Source organism: Patella vulgata, chromosome 2 (assembly GCF_932274485.2).
Source record: "Patella vulgata chromosome 2, xgPatVulg1.2, whole genome shotgun sequence".
In the NCBI taxonomy this organism is placed as follows: Eukaryota; Metazoa; Mollusca; class Gastropoda; family Patellidae; genus Patella; species Patella vulgata.
In genome coordinates, this window is record NC_065880.2 from 24,568,232 (window position 1) to 24,589,434 (window position 21,203).

At 33.2% G+C, this 21,203-nt stretch overlaps 2 protein-coding genes across 6 annotated transcripts in view; one reads left to right on the forward strand and one right to left on the reverse strand.

Moving 5' to 3' along the window:
* Positions 1-306: 306 nt before the first annotated feature.
* On the reverse strand, positions 307-17,612 carry LOC126810777 (dual specificity mitogen-activated protein kinase kinase 4). Of its 2 annotated transcripts, none has more exons than XM_050536032.1 (12): positions 17,327-17,612; positions 15,738-15,852; positions 13,979-14,045; positions 12,785-12,898; positions 10,193-10,312; positions 8,426-8,545; positions 7,981-8,032; positions 7,470-7,597; positions 6,911-6,988; positions 5,497-5,639; positions 4,653-4,698; positions 307-4,018 (listed from the first exon to the last, which is right to left on the reverse strand). In XM_050536032.1, exons 1-12 carry the CDS (start codon positions 17,373-17,375, stop codon positions 3,896-3,898), a joined length of 1,155 nt encoding a protein of 384 aa, XP_050391989.1. In that variant the 5' UTR covers positions 17,376-17,612; the 3' UTR covers positions 307-3,895. The 2 variants fall into 2 exon arrangements, with proteins under 2 accessions (XP_050391989.1, XP_050391990.1); XM_050536033.1 differs by lacking the exon at positions 17,327-17,612 and adding an exon at positions 16,970-17,316.
* A 2,993-nt stretch (positions 17,613-20,605) lies between these two features.
* The window catches only part of LOC126811825 (prominin-1-A), a 50,968-nt gene continuing 50,370 nt past the window's right edge, over positions 20,606-21,203 (forward strand). For all 4 annotated transcript variants that reach the window (XM_056098610.1, XM_050537750.2, XM_050537752.2 and 1 more), the window contains exon 1: positions 20,606-21,021. In XM_056098610.1, the coding sequence (XP_055954585.1) occupies positions 20,787-21,021 (235 nt within the window). In that variant the 5' untranslated portion in view covers positions 20,606-20,786. The remainder of the gene's footprint in view (positions 21,022-21,203) is intronic.

The window sequence follows — 21,203 nt, forward strand, 5'->3', positions numbered from 1 at the left end:
TTACTTGTCTTTACTACACTAGGATCTATTCTGTTTGATGTGAGGGATTAGCCAATGAAACGATCTGTTGCAGGAGTTCTTGGTGTGCGATGCAGGGAACTGTGGGTATCCTGTAGGTCTGAAAAGGAAAACGTTCTAGTCACTGGGATGGGATGAAAAATCAAGGTCTAGCATCTACATTTTGACCATACACTAATAGAACATTTGCAAAATTCTCCCACTTCACTATAAATAAAAATGACCCAAGTCCTGTGTTGATGAGATGTTAAACCCTATTCTATTGTTGATATAATGCAAAAACACTGGTTTGTCGGGACATATTTTTTTATTCGTCTTCCTTAATTTATCATGAAAACCAACAAATCTTCACTTCATTTTAAGAATATGTACAGCCTAGTTTTCATCTCCAGTATTAAAAATATGCACTAAATATAACATGTCGTTGAAGTGGAATATTAACAATATTCATATATATCTACAATATATTATTATTACAAACTATCATACCTAAAATTCATTTAACAATGAAATATTTCATAAAAATCATTATTTCAAAATTACCAAATGTTCAAACCTACCAATTTATATTTTTGTAGGATAGAAAAACATTTTCAATATGTCAAATACGGCACTAATATGATTCTCAGTAAAAATATTATATTTTCAACTTAAAGATAAATCCTCTTCACTATTGTCACATGTTAGTAAATAAAGATACCAACAAATTAAAATACATTCTGAATGGAATCTATTTTTATATCTATGGAATCAAATTCTACTTTCATTTTTAGTAATAGAAAACATTATTCCATTCCTATTATTGTTAAAATCTTAAATTCTACATATATCTAAGCCTTTTTCAATCTTTTTCTCAAATGCACAAACAGCTATTATGCAATAAAAGTGTTTTATTATATATCAATATTTCAAAAGTTTTAAGTTTTCAAAAGACAGTTAACAAAAGTCTGATATTTTTTTCAAAAATGAATTATGCTACAGTGGGATAACATTATGGATATGCTTAGACAATATCGATTTCTTTAAGTTCTACATGCTGTACAATAACATATCTGATCAATAAACTATAACACATACTTATGGAAAATTTATTTGGGTGACATTTCCAAGGGCATTCTCTCAACCTTATTGAGCTTGTTATAGTTTATTGCTCTATTCAGTTACTAAATGCCTCTAATAGACTAACATATCCGATATTGCTATCCAGGTAATATCAATCAACAGCATTGATTTTAGAATTCATTTACATGTATAACAATGATGAAAACAAGATTTTTACCATCAAAATGTTCCTAAGAAGAACTATATGTATTTAAGAGAGCCTATAAATGTAATGTTAGATTTACATTAAAAAGAACTATATGTATTTAAGAGAGCGTATAAATGTAATGTTAGATTTACATTAAGGCACCCATACTTGTTATCTAATTAGATTCTACATAGTTAATTTTTCTTACAGTAGTATTAACACTTCTTAAAGTGGGCAAGTTAAAAGTCACATCAATTCTAATTCATCAACCAATCAGTACAATACAGTACAGGAGAGCAATCTAATATGTAGTTCACTAATGCCAAAAAGAAATTTTTATGGCCGTTACAGCAATAATTACAATATACAATTGGTTTCAACCATAATATTTTCCATGGACAAGTTAAGTTCTGATTTCCAGTAATCTACATGGTGGAAATTTTTATATTTTTTAGTTATCCATATAATCTCCTAATTAGAGAATAATCATAACCTTGTCCATTCCAATAGCATTATTTTTCTTTCCTTTAAATGAGATAACAGTAAATTATTTTATAGTGTATAACATTTATATTGCTTTATGTGTGGAAAATACAGTAATCACATCACATTATTTTATCATAGAAAATATAATTATTCACATGATTAGATTCAACTTTAAAACTTTAGAAAATTCATAAATCACACATCAAATTCAACTGATTCATTCTCAAAATATAGACAGTGGCTTGTCCGGTCCTCTAACACACCTACTAGCATCAAAGTCATCCATGTCAACAAATACTGCGGAGCATATTTTAAAAAAGCCAACTAAGTCTTTAAAGATTCCACAAAAGACTCTTAGCTGTATAGCTCTTGCAAGCTTCAAATGACAAAATGTCAAAGGAAAGTAAAACTCCATAGTTCATAATCTAAATATTCTTCAGTTAAACAGGGTTTCATCTTATGTTCCTATGAACAATCCCACTTTTATTTTTTTTTTTATCAAGAACTATCTCCTGTATCCCATTTCCAAGACTAATAATGGTTAAGTCCACACATAAAATTTTGAATTTCACTTGAGTTCTATCTTATGACCAAATAAAGCATCCTTGAAAATTTGTAAAAAAAAATCTCACCAGAACCCTGCTCTGTATAGCAGTTATGAGAAATTGTGGACCGACACCCAACCTCCAATCGCTAGACAAAGGTACCATGATGACAATGTATGTCCACATCAAATGCTGCATACAAATACATAAATACTGTAAGACAGGAAATTGATGCTTTAAATGCATTCTATCACAAATCTCGATAATTTTATGCACATTTCTTTTCTGGCAAAAAAATAAAAGCATGGAGTATATAGTATAACCTCTTTATCTTAACAACCCTCAAAACAATACGATAATCAATATTAATGAATTAAATCGTGGGCTAATCAATATCATCAATAAGATAACAATAATTTAATAATAATCCAAGCTACTTGGCTATTACATATGATAAGCTTAGGGTATAGGTCAGATTAATTTCTTGTATTACAGAATCAATTTGTTGGCTAGGTTTCTATACAGTTTCTTAGAACCAAATACACATCTTTTACTAGAGCTAAATTCACATTTTATCAAAAGTATATTAAAAGTCAAATTTAGAATCAACCGTAAAAGCAGTCAGTCAATATTGGCAAATATGACTACAACAAAAGCCCTGGTTTAAATTCAAAAATTCTGGATGGCTTAAACTCAAGTTAGGAGCAGTAAAATTGTTCAATTGTGCACTATTATAAATCTGAATTAAACCAAATTTTCATACTTCATATGTTTGTCATTAATTTGACAAACCTGTACAAAATGAATTATACAAGATATAAAAGAAAAAAAATAGAGAAAAACAGCTGATCACATGTAAACATTTACAAAAGAGATTTCTAACCCTGTCCCTTCAACAATTCGCATATAGTTAAAATAATGAAATTTGTTCTTATTTGTAAAAGTCAAATTGCATATGAAGTGACCCCAAACGAAAAGAACTGACATCTAAATAATAATGCATAGATCAGTTTTTAATAAAAGGTGTTTTAGTTGACCAAGCTGAAATCTTTAGGAAATACTGTATGGAGGAGAGTTTTAGAAAAAGAAATAGTTGAAACTAAAAATAAAAGATTTGCCATTAGTTTTTCTTCTTCTTCCTCTTCAGTTTTCTCAAATCAACATACAAAACATTTTCAAAAAGAGATTTCATTGGTTGACAAAAACACCTGAAGTCATTTTATTTTCTGAAATACCCCCTTCCCACTTTTTTTACTTTTAAATATATATATATATACATCATTCTTAATACAGTTCAATATATTCAAAATATACTTTACTTTCAACCAGAATAAATGAACAAATCATAAATTCAGTTTAAAACTAAAGATAACTTTCTTTGCCGCAGACTCGTCTGAATAAGCTGCACTTCCGAAGCATCACTTGATATTTTTTATTACTAATATTAATTGTTTGTTTTATCACATCAAGTTTCACACTTTTATATTTGATCACATCTGACTGTGTGATAAAATAGCTCTTTTATATATAGATTTGTGTGTATAGTAGTTTTATATGTACAAGTTATGTAGGTACTGATATGGCACTAGTATAAGTGTTAAGATTGAGTAGCACTGTATTGAGGTGAAGGATTTAATTCATTATGCTGATCCAGAACAGCACAAACATATGATGCTACATCCACTTCCATCTCTTCATATCTCTTTATGAACGGATGTTCCTGAAAAAAAATCAAAAACATTTAATTTTCATGGCAGCAGGCATAAAAGATAAATCTCCACCAGAAGCAAGTTGTCCATGCTAGCTTTAAAAGCATTGTCAACAAATCCGGCAGAGCAATCTGTCCTAATATGGATAGATAACACTTCTAAAATCTAAGGTTCAAAATTCCATTCCAAATTTTGAAATTCAATAGGGCTCTCACTCCTATTCTTTTGAGAATTTCATTGTGTTCACATAAATGTGAATTTAAACAATTACATTAAATTTCTATAAATTTTATTGAAAACTCTGTATATAATCACATTCACAAGTTTTAACAATAAAAATGTAAATGGAACGGTAACTACTAGTCCAACATACGGCACAATTTTATTTCAAAATTTACTTGTAAGTGAGAGTCTTTATCTGTTGGAGGAAACAGGAGAACCCGGGAAAACACCTACTGGTTGGGCAGGTGACCCTTCTCCTTATTGCGTACAAGCTTGGGATCGAAACCATGTCACTTGACTCCAGGAAAGACCTTATGATCTAGAGCACACATGTTAGACCACTCGACCACCCAAGCCATAGACAAACAGACTGAACCTAATTATAAATCCTACATCTGAAATCTAACAAATGTGATTACTTACCAAAAGTTTTGTATATTTAGGCCTCTGTCTTTCTTCTTTAGTTAAACTGGAAAAAATACTTGATATATTTATTGTATGAAACAGAAAAATTAACAACCAAAATAACTGACAACTGTTTCCTAAGCAACAAAGATAAGCAAAAGCTAAACTTATCCCAGCACTAATAATAGTAACACAAGGGGATTTCTTTTATTTGACCATCTAGAAATTTTAATGTTGCCACTATAAAATTATGTAGTACACTTGCAGTAAGGTAAGTAGGCAAGAGATAGTGTACTTTCAGTATGATAAGTAGGAAAGAGATAATGTTAGTAGGCAACTCAGTGATTGTGCCTGGTCATTACAAATATTCTTTCAGATAAAATGAGATGGGGTTTAACGTCCTACTGTTCAGCTCCCACTGGGCTAATGAAGACGAGCATACGAAATGCAGCGTGCTATGAGTCATGAGAGAAATTTTGTCCAGATAGCGACACTATGGCCTACCCTTATTTTGAATTCCAACTGTCAAAGGTTCTTTTACGTGCACACCAATGTGTACACAGGACCTCGGTTTTTTGTCCCATGCGGATGACTATACTTTGTACCTGCCAGGCCCTCCGCCCTACACCACTGACAAGGGGGAACCACGTCTGAAAATCCTGGTGAACTTTCTTGGCCAAAACAGGGATCGAACATGGGGCCTCCAGGATAGAGAGCAAACATCCTACTCATTGAGCCACCATGCCTTTCAGATAAAAATAACTTTCAAAGGTCAACCAGTTGACTCGTTTATACTCAGATCCTATGGCTTTATAGAAGAAGCTGTTTTCCAGCATTAACTAAAACAAGATATTATACATACCATAAAGAAACAAAATTTTTAAATTCTTCGGAAAACCTAATGTCATCTTGAATACGTGGTGGTGGTCCCTGAACCACTTGCGTCAATTGGTCAAATACACTATTCCATTTTTTAAAAGGAAACTTTCCAGTAGCTACCTCAGTCTGAAATTACAAAATACATGAACAAAGATAAAACACAATCAAAATAAACTCCTTCAGCAAAACTGAGTAACAAAAGCAAGGGAAAATTCATGTGAAACTAGGTGTTCATGAAAGGGCAAGCCTTGCCCTGCCTAATGTGCAATAACCAATGTGTTAAATGATTAAATAGAAAAGTTAGGTTGGAACAAATATATCTATAAGGATAATACACCTAGACATGTTATACTGACCACCAAAATATCATATTGAGGAAAATATTAGGCAATGATAGACGGATATCTAGAAGATCAAGTAAGTACACAATCATTCATGAATAACAAAGTAAAAGATGCGTCTAATGTCTACAAGGTCATTTTGGACTTTTAAACAGTAAAAACAGTATATTTTATTCATTTAAGTTTGCAGAGTGCAAAAAAGTAGGCGAGAGATTCTACTCCCTGCACAGCAATTGAACTTATAACAGACCTTTTTATCTACACTTGCACTGCACACGTTAAGGCCCCCCCTTCCACCCAACATAAATACTATCTAAACAGAACTACTAGATTATAAAGATAGGTTGCCAGGCAACAAAACATACGCCCACAGCAGTTAAATCGTCCGGGCAGTCAACAAGAGTTGTCGCATATTTTTACTTTTTTCGGTAATGAAACATTATACACTAAAATCTAATTAAGAGCAACAACTCAGAAAACCATTCGAATTTGTTTGGTTTTTATAAAGTTCTGCCCCATGCTAACGTTTTGTATACAAAACTTTTAATACTGTATCATGGATTTAGCTGTTCCAAGTCATAACAAGGGCCATAACTCTGGCAGTAATTATCGGAAATCGCTGAAAATCAATAGGCTTCTTCGTCTCATGACCTTAAACACTGTGTATAAATTTAAAGTCAATCGGATATTAACTTTCGCCGCTAGAGCGTCCACAAGATTTTTTGAAGTGATCAAGGGCCATATCTCTGGCAGTAATTATCGGAAATCGCTGAAAATCAATAGGCTTCTTCGCTCATGGCCTTAAACACTGTATATAAATTTAAAGTCAATCGGATATTAACTTTAGCCTCTAGAGCGTCCACAAGCAATTGTGGATGCCGGACCGAAGGACGGACGGACGGACGGGGGCAACGACAATATACGACCACATTTCAATGTGGGCGTATAAAAAAGAGCTGTACGATAATGAAGTGGTTAGATCAACTAATGTGAACAAATGTAATGTCAACAAATGTTTCATTATAATACTGATAGAAGAAACAAATATCAACTTACTAAAGTTATTCCTAAACTCCAAACATCTGAGCGTATATCATAACCCTTACTGGAAACTTTAGGGTCTATTCTTTCAGGCTGAAACATAAAATTCATAAATCCAGTTTAAAATGATTGATAACTAGTTCATAGATGAAACATGATTATGCTAGTAATGCTTTTCAATTATATTTGCCATTCATGACTGATTGACATTTGTTGTTAGTCACCTTCCATGCCTGAAAATCTTTTACAAATTGAACTTAAAAACACAATAAATACAAAATTTTGAAGTGAAAGCCATGAGCCGAATTACTGCACTTCAATCATTTTGAGACAACCGAACTGTAATTTTCATTGTGTTTGCTCAAATATCAAGGGATTTTCTACATGAGACGCCAATTTGCATACTGGACCTTGGTTTTGCATACTGGACCTTGGTTTTCCACTCAGTCTTACATGGTTTTCTTTTCAGTCCTACAGGTGGCTCTGACAATTATGATCTTATCTGCAATTCCAGGACAGGTGCCACAAGCACTTAAGAACTATGGTATCTGCCATAAAATAATGTGAAACTTACTGCCATATATGGTCGACAACCAGCGTCTCTACTTTTGGCTATACTATCAACAAGTTGACCACTGATACCAAAATCACAGAGTTTTATATTACCATTTCTGTCCAGCAGAATATTGGAAGGCTTTACATCTATTAAAGTCAAAATAAAATAATACATTTTTTTCAAACTCATTTATGCATCATTAAATTATCTGCATTACAAACAAAACTGGTATCCATATCCATACATTCACATCCACCCAAGACCTTATACCTTTAATGTTTCACATAATAAGGACATTTATAATGTGTCAAGATCCACACCATCAAAGGACATGCATGATGCGTGAAATCATTACTCAGTTTCTAGGATTACCTCCCTTTTTCGTTTTTTTTTTGTTATTTCTTTTATCACTCCAACTTGCCAAACTGATCCACAGCGAATTTTTGCTCAGCCACTGAGAGTATTGCAGTTAATAAGCAAGTAATGTTAATATCTAATTCTGAGATTATTTTTAAAATTTTATACTTACCCCTATGGATTATTTTTAACTTTTCTTTTAGATAATTAAGTGCTTTAACTGTCTGAAAAAAATAAATCATAAATTAAACAATTTTGAAGGAACAACACTTTCAATTAGGTGCTTTAACTGTCTAAAAAAGTAATAATTATGTATTAAAAAATTTGAGAAAGATATTGAAAGTACATGTATATATTTATGTTATTTTACAGTAAAAACTCTTCTAAATCATGTCCTCATTATTGTTCAATAAACATAACTGACAAGAATATAAATCCAAAACTGTGGGAATCTAAAATTGGCCCTTTTCTTCTCCTTCGACATATATACTTGTAGATGTCACAAGTCAACAAAAATTAAAAGTGAAAAGAAACCTCCATTATAATTTACTGTCTAAAAAAGTTGTTTGCTCATCAATGCATTATCTGTAACTCATACAAAATATTCTCATACTTACTGCTACTGTAATTTTTCCTAAAATATCTTCTGGTATTGAACTATGTTGTGTTTCATAAACAAATCTATAAAATTTATCTAAAGATATTTCCATTAATTCCATACATATCCAACAATCACCCTGTAGAAAAACACAAAGATAGGTTGCCAGGCAACGAAACATACGCCCACAGCAGCTAACTTGTCCGGGCAGTCAACAAGAGTTGTCACACATTTTTACTTTTTTCGGTAATGAAACATTTATAATACATTAAAATCTGATTAAGAGTAACAACTCATTAAGTAATTATCAGAAAAACATTAGAATTTGTTTGGTTTTTATAAAGTTTTGCCCCATGCCAACGTTTAGTATAGGAAACTTTTAACATCATGGATTTAGCTGTTCAAGTCATAAAAATTCATTGAAAATCAATATACTTGTTTGTCTCAAGACCTAACACTCTGTGTATGAATCTGAAGTCAATCGGATGATAACTTTAGCTTCTAGAGGGTCACAAGGTTTTTAAAAGTGATCAAGGGTCATAACTTTGGCAGTAATTATCGGAAATCGTTGAAAATCAATACGATTCTTCGTCTCATGACCTCAAACACTCTGTATCAATTTAAAGTCAATCGGATATTAACTTTAGCCTCTAGAGCGTCCACAAGCAAATGTGGACGCCGGACCGAAGGACGAACGGGGGCGACGACAATATACGACCACATTTCAATGTAGGCGTATAAAAAATTTAAAAATCTTCCTTTAATTTGGTCAACTAATTTTTTTTTTAACAATATTTTATTAACAGGATACCGAAACAAGCCAAAGGCTTATATAAATCGGCTTCCCAAAAGCAAGTTACATAAATGATATAAACATATATTATATCAATATCAGTATACATGTACAGGAGTATTAATGTACATATATTATAAGATTATAGGAAGAATATAATCAAGATTTAGCTAGCATCAGGACCAAGAAGGGGTCGATACTCGACTGCTGAGTTTAAGTTCGTTGTTCCAAAATCATGGGCGGCTATTGTAACGTATAACCGACGTTGGTGGGCGGGCGGGCAGGCGGGGCGGGGCGGGGCGAAGGTCAACTAATGAATATCTGCATCCTTCCCATTTTCTTCCGATTTATATTTCTGTTCAAATGTAAGTGGCAACATTAAAATTATCTTAGATTCAAAGCTTACTCTGTGCAATATTATTAAATATATTTTATTTTAATGCTTCTAAATTCCTTCATTAATGCAATTTTATCACATATAGGTTATCTTTCAACAGTTTGCTGTCCGGTTTACCCTTAGTGCACCTCATCATAAGCAGGAAGAAACAAAGACCTTATCAGTCCTGTATTAAATGACATTCATTGGCTTCTGGTGAAAGAAAAGATAAATTTGAAGATACCTTCTTTGATATATCCGGCTATTCATAAAATTGTCTATGTTTACCTACAAGACTTGGTGGTTTCATATCAACCAACTAGAATGCTTCGGTTAACTAGTAAATACTTGTTAAATGTGACGAAAACAAATCAAATATATTTGACAGCATCAACAACATTAAGGAATTCTCTTCCTGATTATGTTAAGATTTTCTCCATCCTCATTTGTTTTCAACTCTTGCTTTAAAACTGACTAATAACCGAGAGCAATATAAATGCACTTTGAGCAGTTTTTTTTTTAAGAATACGCTATGTAAATATCATTTTTATTATTTGCCCCCAGACTCTCATGCCATTGGGTATGGTACTACTAAACAATACACAACAAATACTTACTTCTTTAAACAATGCACCATAAAATTGAACTATGTATGGACAGTCATTACTTTGCATCACAACACCCAGATCCATTAATAACTGTTTTTGTTCTTTTTCAACAACAGTCGACCGCACTCTCTAAAATAAAAAAAAACCCAAAATATTAAGTTTTTCTACTAATTTACAAAAATATTGTGGTGAAAGACACAGAAGGTAAAATCTGTAAAAATATACATTATATAATGAAGTAGCATAATACAATATAAAACTTTTCATATATCACTCATTGAAATAACATATCAGATCAACTCAGTACTTTATTCTGACCTAAATCAATGAAGATTTGCATCTTTAAGGAAAGCAAGTGTCACTACTTGTGTACTTTACAATACCGCTGAGTTCAAGATCTATTCATTTGATTTTATAGTTCTTTTATGTTTGTATCATTATTTGATGTTAAAGTATGCTGCATCAAAGGGCCATTATGGGAGATAAGATAAAGAGCTGACAGTTCTCGCTATAATAGTTAAAAAATAGATAATGTAAATAGAATCTGCTAAAAACTTCAGTTAAATTGCTCCACTCTAAACCAAGATATTAGCTTTTGAATTTTAGGCTAGCCTCGATCATCATTACTAAAGTCAGAATGATAAAATATACAACTGGCGGTAGTTTTTTTCTTTGATGTGCATAGCAGTTACATCTAACATCAACCTGTCATGACGTCATTATAGGTTGATATATTCGGTTCATATCAACTGCTAATGACGTCATGACAGGTTGATATATTCGGTTCGTAACCGCTGATGATCGAAATACGTCATAATACAAAGAACACAGAAATAAATTTTTATTCTTATGACAATTAAAATATTTTATGGTACAGTTTGCAGCATTCAGTACCGAAATAGATGGCGTACTTATTGGCATATTTAGATCGGTAATCCATGTCTTAGATATCTTTTAGAATTTTCTTTCCGTCCACATTTTGATTATTTTTTCACACACTCCAAGACTTGAAAGTATTTATAGCCCAAGAGTTCCTTTGTAAAGTATCTTTGGGTACAGTCCACTTAACACAGTTGGTCAAGTCCTTCTCTGAACATACTGAAAACCTTCACGGTTCACTGTCAGAATTATCAGAAAAGATTGCCTTTTGATCCAAATTTTCTTCAGCCTTTGACTAGCAACTAGTAGATCCTCGTCAGAATTTGCATTCACATCTATTCCACCGTAAATCTGTTGGCTAAAGGAATTGATCATTCGTCTGATAACGTATTACTATCCATTTTGGTTTTGCTCTCAATTCAATTAAATCAATATTTACTCCAAAATGAAGACAGTATAAACAATGCATTTACATGATTAATTTGGTAATTTTCGTTATTTGGCGGAAACTATAGAGCAAGTATCCAATCATTGTTGACTTTTAATGGAAGAGTCCATTTAATTTAAGGGTGATTAAAACTATGATGTTGTATATGTCGGATATAAACCTTCTCTTCCTCGGATTGATGTGATAGAGAACACTTGGGCTTTGCCCTCGTGTTCTCTATCATATAATCCTATACAAACAAAGTATATTTTAAGCAAGAGCTTTATGTATACTATTCATTATCGACATCTCTATAATGTCTATATAAAACACAGGTATATAAAACATTAATATCAATAGGATAGTATAGTAGTCATTATGATTTATATTGCAGGCTTAAAACCATAGATCGTCACTTGAAAGACTGAAAAATTTATACAATATTGTCATTTTGAATTCCTTGCAACCTACAATAGTGTGAAAGTCGAAAAATGGTTCATTTCTGCATGTATATAACTGAAAATTATACAACATTTGGTATCTTCTGCAAGAAATATAAACAAGCCATAATGCTAGGTAATATCTTCTAATGGGCCTCTTTTTGATCCGATTGAATCCATGTCAGGAGATTATCTACCATTAATATTTTGCTTTTCAATTTAATGATAATTAATCTATGGAAGTACATTTTAGCTTGGATTAAGCCATGAAAATTTAACTTAAATATGTATCTATTTCCTTTAAATAGAGAGATATAAAAGCCATGTTTAGACATACTCCTCGCAATGTTTCGTTTGATTAGAGCTAATCCCACTAACACTTCTGTAAAGGAAGTAAATTTCTGTTCCAAATTATGACTGGTCAATAGTCCGATTAACAACCAATAGCTAACTGCGTAACAATATCATTACGCATTAAACAGAGCTCCAAATTGGACCAAATATGTTTACATAACATTACTCATGACTCACCATTTTATCATGCCCAATTAACCAGTGCATAGCAGAAAAACAAACAAGACTATCAACACGTTTACAATGTAAACAATACTGTATTGAGATGAACAATACTTTCACCTTTTTAATACCTTAAATCACTGTCCAAAGTTTTAGGGAAGACCGCAGATTAAACGAAGAGCTGTCATGTTGCAGTACTTTGGATAGATTTGATTGAACAGGAAGAATAGACACACTCCCTCAAAAGCTCAAGTATCAGAAGCCAATCCAGCAAAGGCCAGAGAGGGATTTTTCGGGCCATTGCTTCAGGAATATGTGTTTAGAATGTGTACTAATTACCTTCACTGCCATTATTTTCCCACTTGGTATATGTTTCATTTTATCAACAGTACCATAATTTCCACGACCTATTTCACATAGATCTTCTAAATCTTCGGACGTGAAATCAATCATCTATAGTAATAATAATAAACAATATTTTACAATGAATAACAGCTAAAGAAATACCTCATAGAACTATATGTGTTAAAATTTCAACCAACAAAAGCTTTAAAGAAATTATGAAACCGAATATACAGATGTATCATACTTTTTTCGAAAAGCACTGATAAAAGAGGGGGGGGGGACTTATATCGACTTTGCAACTCAAAGCAACTAGTTCCAGTCAGTTGCAAGTGTGCTTATGTCGATTATATCAGCAACTGCAGACAACTGAATTTGGAGCGCTCATGTCAATTGCGATTACACTCAACACGTGAAGGTTAAATTATTCATCATGAGTTCAACAAAATGGTGAATACCTTAGAAGAAAGCATCCCAAAGGCATGGTCTGTTTCCATGGAAACAGATTGACGCCAGTTGTAAGAACACTCATGTCAATGGCAACAAGTTGCCGCTAGTTGAAGCGAGTTGCAGAAGGTTAAACATGGGAAAATGACTACAACTGATTGAAACTGGTTGCTTTGAGTTGTAAGAGGCGCTCAGTTGAAGCCAGTTGCTCCCAGTTGCCGAAACACCAGTTGCTGTCAGTTGTAAGGTCAACATAAGCCCAAGATCTTTGGGTTATAAACATGCATTTCAAGTTTCATTAAAATCGGGTGAAATTGTGACATCTAGAGTGTCCACAAGCTAAAAACATGATTTTTCCTACAATCAGGGGTCTTAATCCATGGAGTAATCGCCCGCTACATGCCAATATCAAAAGGAACCGAGATCTTTGGGAGATATAGGCTATATTTTAAGTTTCATCAAAATCGGTTAAAAATTGTGACCTATAGAGTGTCCACAAACAAATTGGGGATAGACAGTGGTGACGGCATAATACGTCCACATGAAAATCTGGGCATATAAAAATATTTTACTGTTGAACCTTGACATGTGATGCAACCACCGTCATTAGCCCTACAGAAATAAGATGTTACACTCCATTCACAACAGTAAAAGAAAACAAATAAGTTTGTCAGGGTTTCTTTGTGTACAAATAAGACCTGATATGTATATGTACATTCAAAATATTGAAATTGTCTTAGCTACCTCTCCTTTTTCTAATTTCAACCTTCCATGTGCATCTATTCCATGTCGAGACCGTAAATTTCTTTCTCTAAAATGAAAATGAACAAATATCAACACAAGAAACGAGAAATGATGCAAGCTTATTTTATTACAAAATAAAAGGATTAGAAAAGGTGACTAAAAGTAAAACAAAATATTTTAGTTAGAATCAAAAAGACAAGTGTGGTCATTTCTATAATCTATTCCAATAATTTAGATCTATCTAAAATCGCGGATCATCATTTGCATTTTTCAGAAAATATTAAATTTTTCATGGCTTAATCCAAGCTAAAATGTACTCAAATTGACTATATTCATCATTTGATTTAGAAAGCAAAATCATTTCAGCCGTGTATAGAGAGAGACAGAGAGAGAGAAATGGGGTTTAACGTCCACTTGACACAAACAAGATCATTTCGGGACTAACACATGTTTCAATTTTAATTCAATTATTTGCTTGCATGTAGGGTTCTTTAGCAGTGAGAAAACCCACGAGGTTGGACAGGCGACCCTACTCCTTGTCACGTACAACCGGGGAATCGACACCCCCTCCCCCAATTGACTCAATGACAGACCGTATGATACTTCACAAACGTGCTAAGTTCGGCCATCCACCCCCCCCCCCCAAGCCCTGTATAACCTCCAGGATAAAAATTGTGACCTTTAGAGGGACCACAAACTAAAAATGCAATTTTCGTACAATCTAGGAAGTTATGGTCTAAAATAAGCAAATATAGAAAGGAACTGAGATCTTTTGGTTATCAAAGATACATTATGGGAGATTCAGTAACGAGTTGGCAGTTCTCACTATAATAGTTAAAAACTAGATAATGTAAAGTCAATTTGGTGAAAATTTCATTCAAATTGAGCCACTATGAACCGAGAACTAAGCGACTGAAATTCCCATAAGCCTCGGTCATCATTACTAAAGTCAGTACGATAAAAAGCATAGTCTCGATTATCCATTTAATCGTTTAATCGAGAAGGAAGTTATGCAGTAAATCGGCTTACAATCGGCTAGCGCTGCCATCTAGAGTTGATTATGGCCTGGATAGGTTAATTAATGCCTAATTAATAATTTAGATAACATTTCAGGCCTAAAGAACGACCTGAAATAGGCAGATTTAGCTCTTGCATAATGTATGTTTAACATACATTTCAAAATCGGATAAAAATTGTGACCTCTAGAGTGTCCACAAGCTAAAATCATGATTTTTTGTACAATCAAGGCCATAATCCATGAAGTTACGGTCCAATACATAGAAACATTAGATCACTTGGCCACCCAACCCCCATCTGATTAAAAATAAACTTCTTCATAAATAACCATAATGTTATCATGAATAATGACTCATTTAACATAAGTAATTTTTAATGGTAATTTAAGTATCATATATTTTTATCTAGGGCATGTGACATCACAAACCACAGTAGGTCAGGGTTATTTTTAAAAAGGATGAGTGTTAAAGGATTTAATATATCTTCACTAGAGCTTCATCAAGCAGAACTTAACATCCACAAGATGGTTCTAAGTGAGCAAGGGCCATAACTCTTGACAGTAATTATCAGAAATCACTGAAAATCAAAAGAAATTTTTGTCTCACAAACAGAAGCACTGTGTACAAAATTTCAAGCCAATCAGGAGATAACTTGGGCCTCTTGGAGCTGACAGACAGGAGAATGTCAACTAAATATGACTACATAACAGACGACTAATTCAATTGTGAGGAAAGAAACGAACATTTGTGTTATGTGTCCCATGTCAGCTAAGGATCGAGGTGGTTCTTCTCTCTCAATACTCAGTGTATTTGGTCCATTTGAACTGAAAGACAAGCGCAGATTTGCGCGCCGCTGAGCTGAAAAATATAGAATTTTATAAAAATTAAAAATGAACATTTTATAAGGAAGCTTAGGTACAAATATGTTTATAAATCATGCGACAACTCAATGTACGGCAAATTACAGAATTTTTTTTACATCAGTAGCCTTTCTACCCTATCAATCAATAAGATTCTCTTACTAATGATACTGTTTTGTTATCTGATTTTTAAAAAAAGGTTTGGTACCAAATTGTAAATTTTCATATGATTAAAGTAGTTCATCATCATTAGCATTTTTCAGATAATTTCTAATCTTTCAAGGCTTATTCAACGCTAAATGCTATCAAATTGAATATTTAAAATCTAATTAAAGAGAAAAATTCAAAATATCCATAGTTTCGTGGATTCAATCAGATTAAAAAGATGCAAATCAAATGAAATGAAATGGGGTTTAACATCCTAATGTTCTGCTCTGACTGTGCTAATGAAGGCAGGCATACGAGAAATGTAGCCCGTACAGCAGCGCTATGGCCTACTCTTATATCAAATTCCAACTGCTAAAGGATCTTTTATGTGCACGCCAATGTGTAAATGGGACCGTGGTTTTTTGTCCCATTTGAACAACTATACGTTGTCCCTTGCAGTTCCACGGTCCTGTATACTACTGACCGGAAAAACCTGATGAACTTTCTTGGCTAATGCTGGGATCGGACATGGGACCTCCAGGTTAGCGAGCCAATGTCTAACTTACTGATCTTCTGTGACTCCCAAGAGTCAAAGGAGATTTTCAGTGAGGCTGGTTTTTTTTGACCATATACAAAGCCAAAAGATATTTTAATTGAACTATTTTTGGACTGATAGCGCTTTTTAGAGATTCAAGTTTGTAGTTTGTCAAGGAAAAAAAAAATCATTTTAATTTAACAAATCCATAACAGAAATGAATAATTCACACATGAGTCAGAAAGTAGGATTATAGGCCTTCATTAATATAACATTTATGCCTTACATAATGTTATAATTAATAATATCTTATTTCCGGCCAAAAAAAAGGAAGGTGGTAAGGCTTTATAGTATCAATGATCTTTTTAAAAAAATTTATCGGTGAGGAATATTATTATGTTTCATATGACAATCAAGATGACATTAGTCATACCTTGATTCCCTTGCGGATTTGTACCACCATTGAAAGACATTCTAAAAGCAGTATCCTTATAACAATAACTTATCGTTGGCTAGTAATCCATGTCATCCAGTGTCACAAGCTTCCAGTTTATACATAAGTTTGTACAGTTTTAATTGAATACACAAAAGTTTGATGAAGACAATTCAACAAACACAGTCTGACAGTCACAGAATACTGTCTATGTTACAATAAATAATGATAAAAGTTAATGGTCCGACGACAGCAGACCGTGATGTTAAAATGACAAAACTTGTGATTCATTCATGCCAAAAATAGAAAAAGTCATCAATGAATGAATTGGGATTCTCTACTTTCAAAATTCACTACCTTGGTGATCGTCATCGTATTCACTACTACTACTGTTTGGGGCCGCCATCTTGAAAATTATCCTGAAAATTGCGATGGAACAACGCCCGACAGCCGGGCTGTTGCCCCAGGGTGACAGAAATCTTGCTTCACAGCGTTCCCTGAGTCATGAATATACAGGTAGCATATACGCTAAAGCCGTAGAATATACGATCGAGTTCTATTTCATTTCTTGAGAATGACTCATCAATGAAACTACCAGGGAATATCCCATTGACGTCAGAGCTCACATACAAGATCCTGTTTAGTAAACGAGCCAAAAGGTGGCGCTGTAAAAAAATAAGTATAAATTGTACCCATTTTTACCAAATCGTAGCCACAACAATGATGTCTTGTATTAAGAGTAACATAGTTATAATCACCCACCAAAGGCCACCATTCCACCGCAATTGAGACATTCCACCTTGCACGAGATGAAATGTGTTTTTCACAAACCATGATTAATTAATGCACACATTTTGAAACATTGTGTAGAATAAAGTATGTATTATAAATTAGGCTATGCGTATTCTCCGTGTACTGGGTTCTGTATTAACTGTTTGGAAATTAAATATTATATTAATTGTATATTATACAGATTAGGATATTTACTGTTTGAAAATTAAGTATTGTACATATTTTTAATATGTCCATGTATATTATAAAGTACTATATATTATAAAGTGTGGATTATGTGTATATTAACTGTGTAATATAAGTATGGGCTATATGTGTATTGACTGTGTTTTATACGGAACGACTCCGCTCGTTTTCCCCGTGAGTTAATAGGGAATAAAAGAGGTTCTTTAATAATATTATGATTTATTCAACTATATAGTAAGTGTAGGGGGGCTGTACGTACTGCAATGTACAGTCCCGGGCCTGTAGCGATACAGACTTCACTCAAACTGAATAATGAACTAACAATAAGGGAATATTTCCCAAACGTTGTGTAATACTCGTGTGAATCATGATCGGCTATGTGCTGCATGCTGCATGAAATACAAATGTAGGCACATTGAAGGAAAATACCTTTATGAGAAACCACTTACGTGAAATTTATTAGAAAGCCAATGTACAATGCATAAAAGACGAAGATCATTCATAAAAGGGAAATACCTCGTCCAAAAACATAATACTGTATGCTAAAATCGTGTTGATGTATATTGACTATGTATATAATTGTAAATGTAGAAGAACAGCGCCACACACGAACAGTTCCCCACCCCCACCCCCACCCACACATATGCCCCCCCCCCCCAAAAAAAACCCAAAAAAACAAACAAGGAAGGTAATCGATAGGGTTTACATCACTATATGTATGTGTTGGAAAGCTTGCCAAAGTAGCTATGCCTGTATTAAATTTTACTGTTAGTACAGAAAGAAAGCGGCTTAGATCTATTCCATTTGTTCAAATAGAGCACCATGCCAGTTTAAAACAAGGGAAGTAAATCGGTAGAGGTTACACCACTACAAATGTTTGAAAAATATACAAACTTTGCCGACTTGCCGTGAATGTATTAAATACAAAGTTAGAGCCTTACGTTTTTTTGACTCGAAGGTCACTCTTGAAAGTGAAATATCTTTACCGAAAATATAGTAACTTTAAAAAGTGCGAAGTGGAGTCAATACAAATCAATGCAAACTTCAATGACGACAATTTTGGGGCTCATACGTTATCTTTTAATAAGAGTAACCGAAATGCTTTTTTTTAAAACGTTTATGCTATCAATTTATATTAATATCTTAAGTGATGGCAATTACGCATGTCATGGGCTATGTTCCACAAGTAATAGGTTTGGTAGGAGTTAATTCCCCGTACCTTGACCATTGGACAATCTTCGGGCTGGAAGATTGTCTTAGATATGAATCTCACCCCTACTATTCACACGCCCTAAACTATTCATTTAAAACCAAGAAAAGACTTTGGTGTTCTTAAAACGCATCACGTGGTGATATTGTCGTATAGTAGACACGATTTGTCATATATTGACACAGATAGACAAAGATACTCGCTGAAATACATATTTGGGACATGTATCAACATCACAAATCAGATATACATGACGTGAAAATTTAAAGGTATTTCTACTCCAAATATATCCTTTTTTAATCAAAAGTGTGACATGTTGGATGAAAATATATTATATAGTGACATAGATCATAAACGGCAATCAATCCCATTGTCCATAAAGATCATCATAACAAATCATTTCGCCTATTAATAACACGTCATATATATCTGACGTCATGAGAGGAACTGCCAGTCACTGCATATTATTATAATATACTAACACGTGCTATACTCCCGGTACTCTGTGAATATTTCGGTGTAGGTGAATACAGTCATTAGATCTAAGAATATTATAACACGTGTCGCTGGTTTGTTTATTTACAGCGACTGACAGTTTTTCTCGTGACATCACATAGTTTCTAACGGCGTGTTATGTTTTCAAATATGATAATGAATAAAATATAAAAAAAAGTTTGCACCGAATTTATGATTTGGGGATATTTTTCGGTCAGATAATAGAATTTGTTTCCATTGCCTACATGAGCCGAAACTCTATGTTTAAACAATTCTATATTACAATATTGTACTCCTTAATCATATTTCTGTCATTAAAACTTTGTAAACTACAATATTATAATTTATCACAAAAAGTTTTCATAAAAATTTAAGCCATTGTATTTTAGATAGCAAATTTGATTTGTTTTATGTTTACCGACTTTTTCTTATTGTAATTTGAATAGTCTTAGTAACATGTGTATCGGTTAATTAAATATACATAAGAAATGTGAACTATATGTTAAAAAAACATGTTTGTTATCTTCGGCTTCTGAGAATATCTGTATATCCTTAACTTATGTTGCTGGTCGATAATAACAATCCCATTTAAACAAATCAATGTCGCAGTAATTCATAATACTTTGTACCCAACCCCCTCCCTGAATTCGATAAATACCCCACATTATTTTTTTCAAATTATATAAAATGATTATGGCGTACTGAATAAAATATGACAACTATGATATCAATTTTTTTAATAAAAAGAGTTGGAATAATGAAATATGTCAAATATGATATCCGATTTTTAAAAAAGAGTTGGGATAATAAAAGTAGATATTATCATCATAAAGTAGCTATGTATTTGATCGTACAATGTAAACAATTATGTCTTGGTTTCATCAGGTGTTTGCTTGTCATTGATCTATTCAAGGTACACAGTAAATCCTATCGTGACTGGGCGTGGCCAATCCGTGACGTCACGACCTATAAAAGAGAGACGGTGTTGGAGAAGAGCTGGTTGAAGTATTTAGATAGGAAACCGTGTCATTTTTACTTGAGTTAAAGGTGTATGAGCAATAAGTAGATTAAATCCGTATTCATTTATTAGTATTTAGTGTACATAGACATTGTTAGTAGTGTAGAATTGACGTTATGTTACATCGGACGAGAATGGCGTGTGCTTTCGCCAGCGTGTGTCTTATAATACTGGCAATGGATGCTGGGGTAATCAAGGCAGCTAACCCAACTAACACCTCCAGTCTAACATCAGAAAACACGGAGTTGAAAAAAAATCCTATTGAGAGAGGGATGGAAGTTTTATATCAGATGACCAACTCATTTTTGGGAATTGTACAAAAGGGTCATTTATATGATCAAAAGTGGTTAAGTAAGTATCAACAAAGTTATCATGACATGCACCTATATTTATTTCTTTTTAACGATGACACAGGTAACACGATACCTGGTAAAATAAGAACAGGGTTTATACACAGTCAACCCATCACTTGATCTTGAATAATATTCAGAGATACTTGAATTCAAACAGTTTCTTTACTATTGGGTACAACG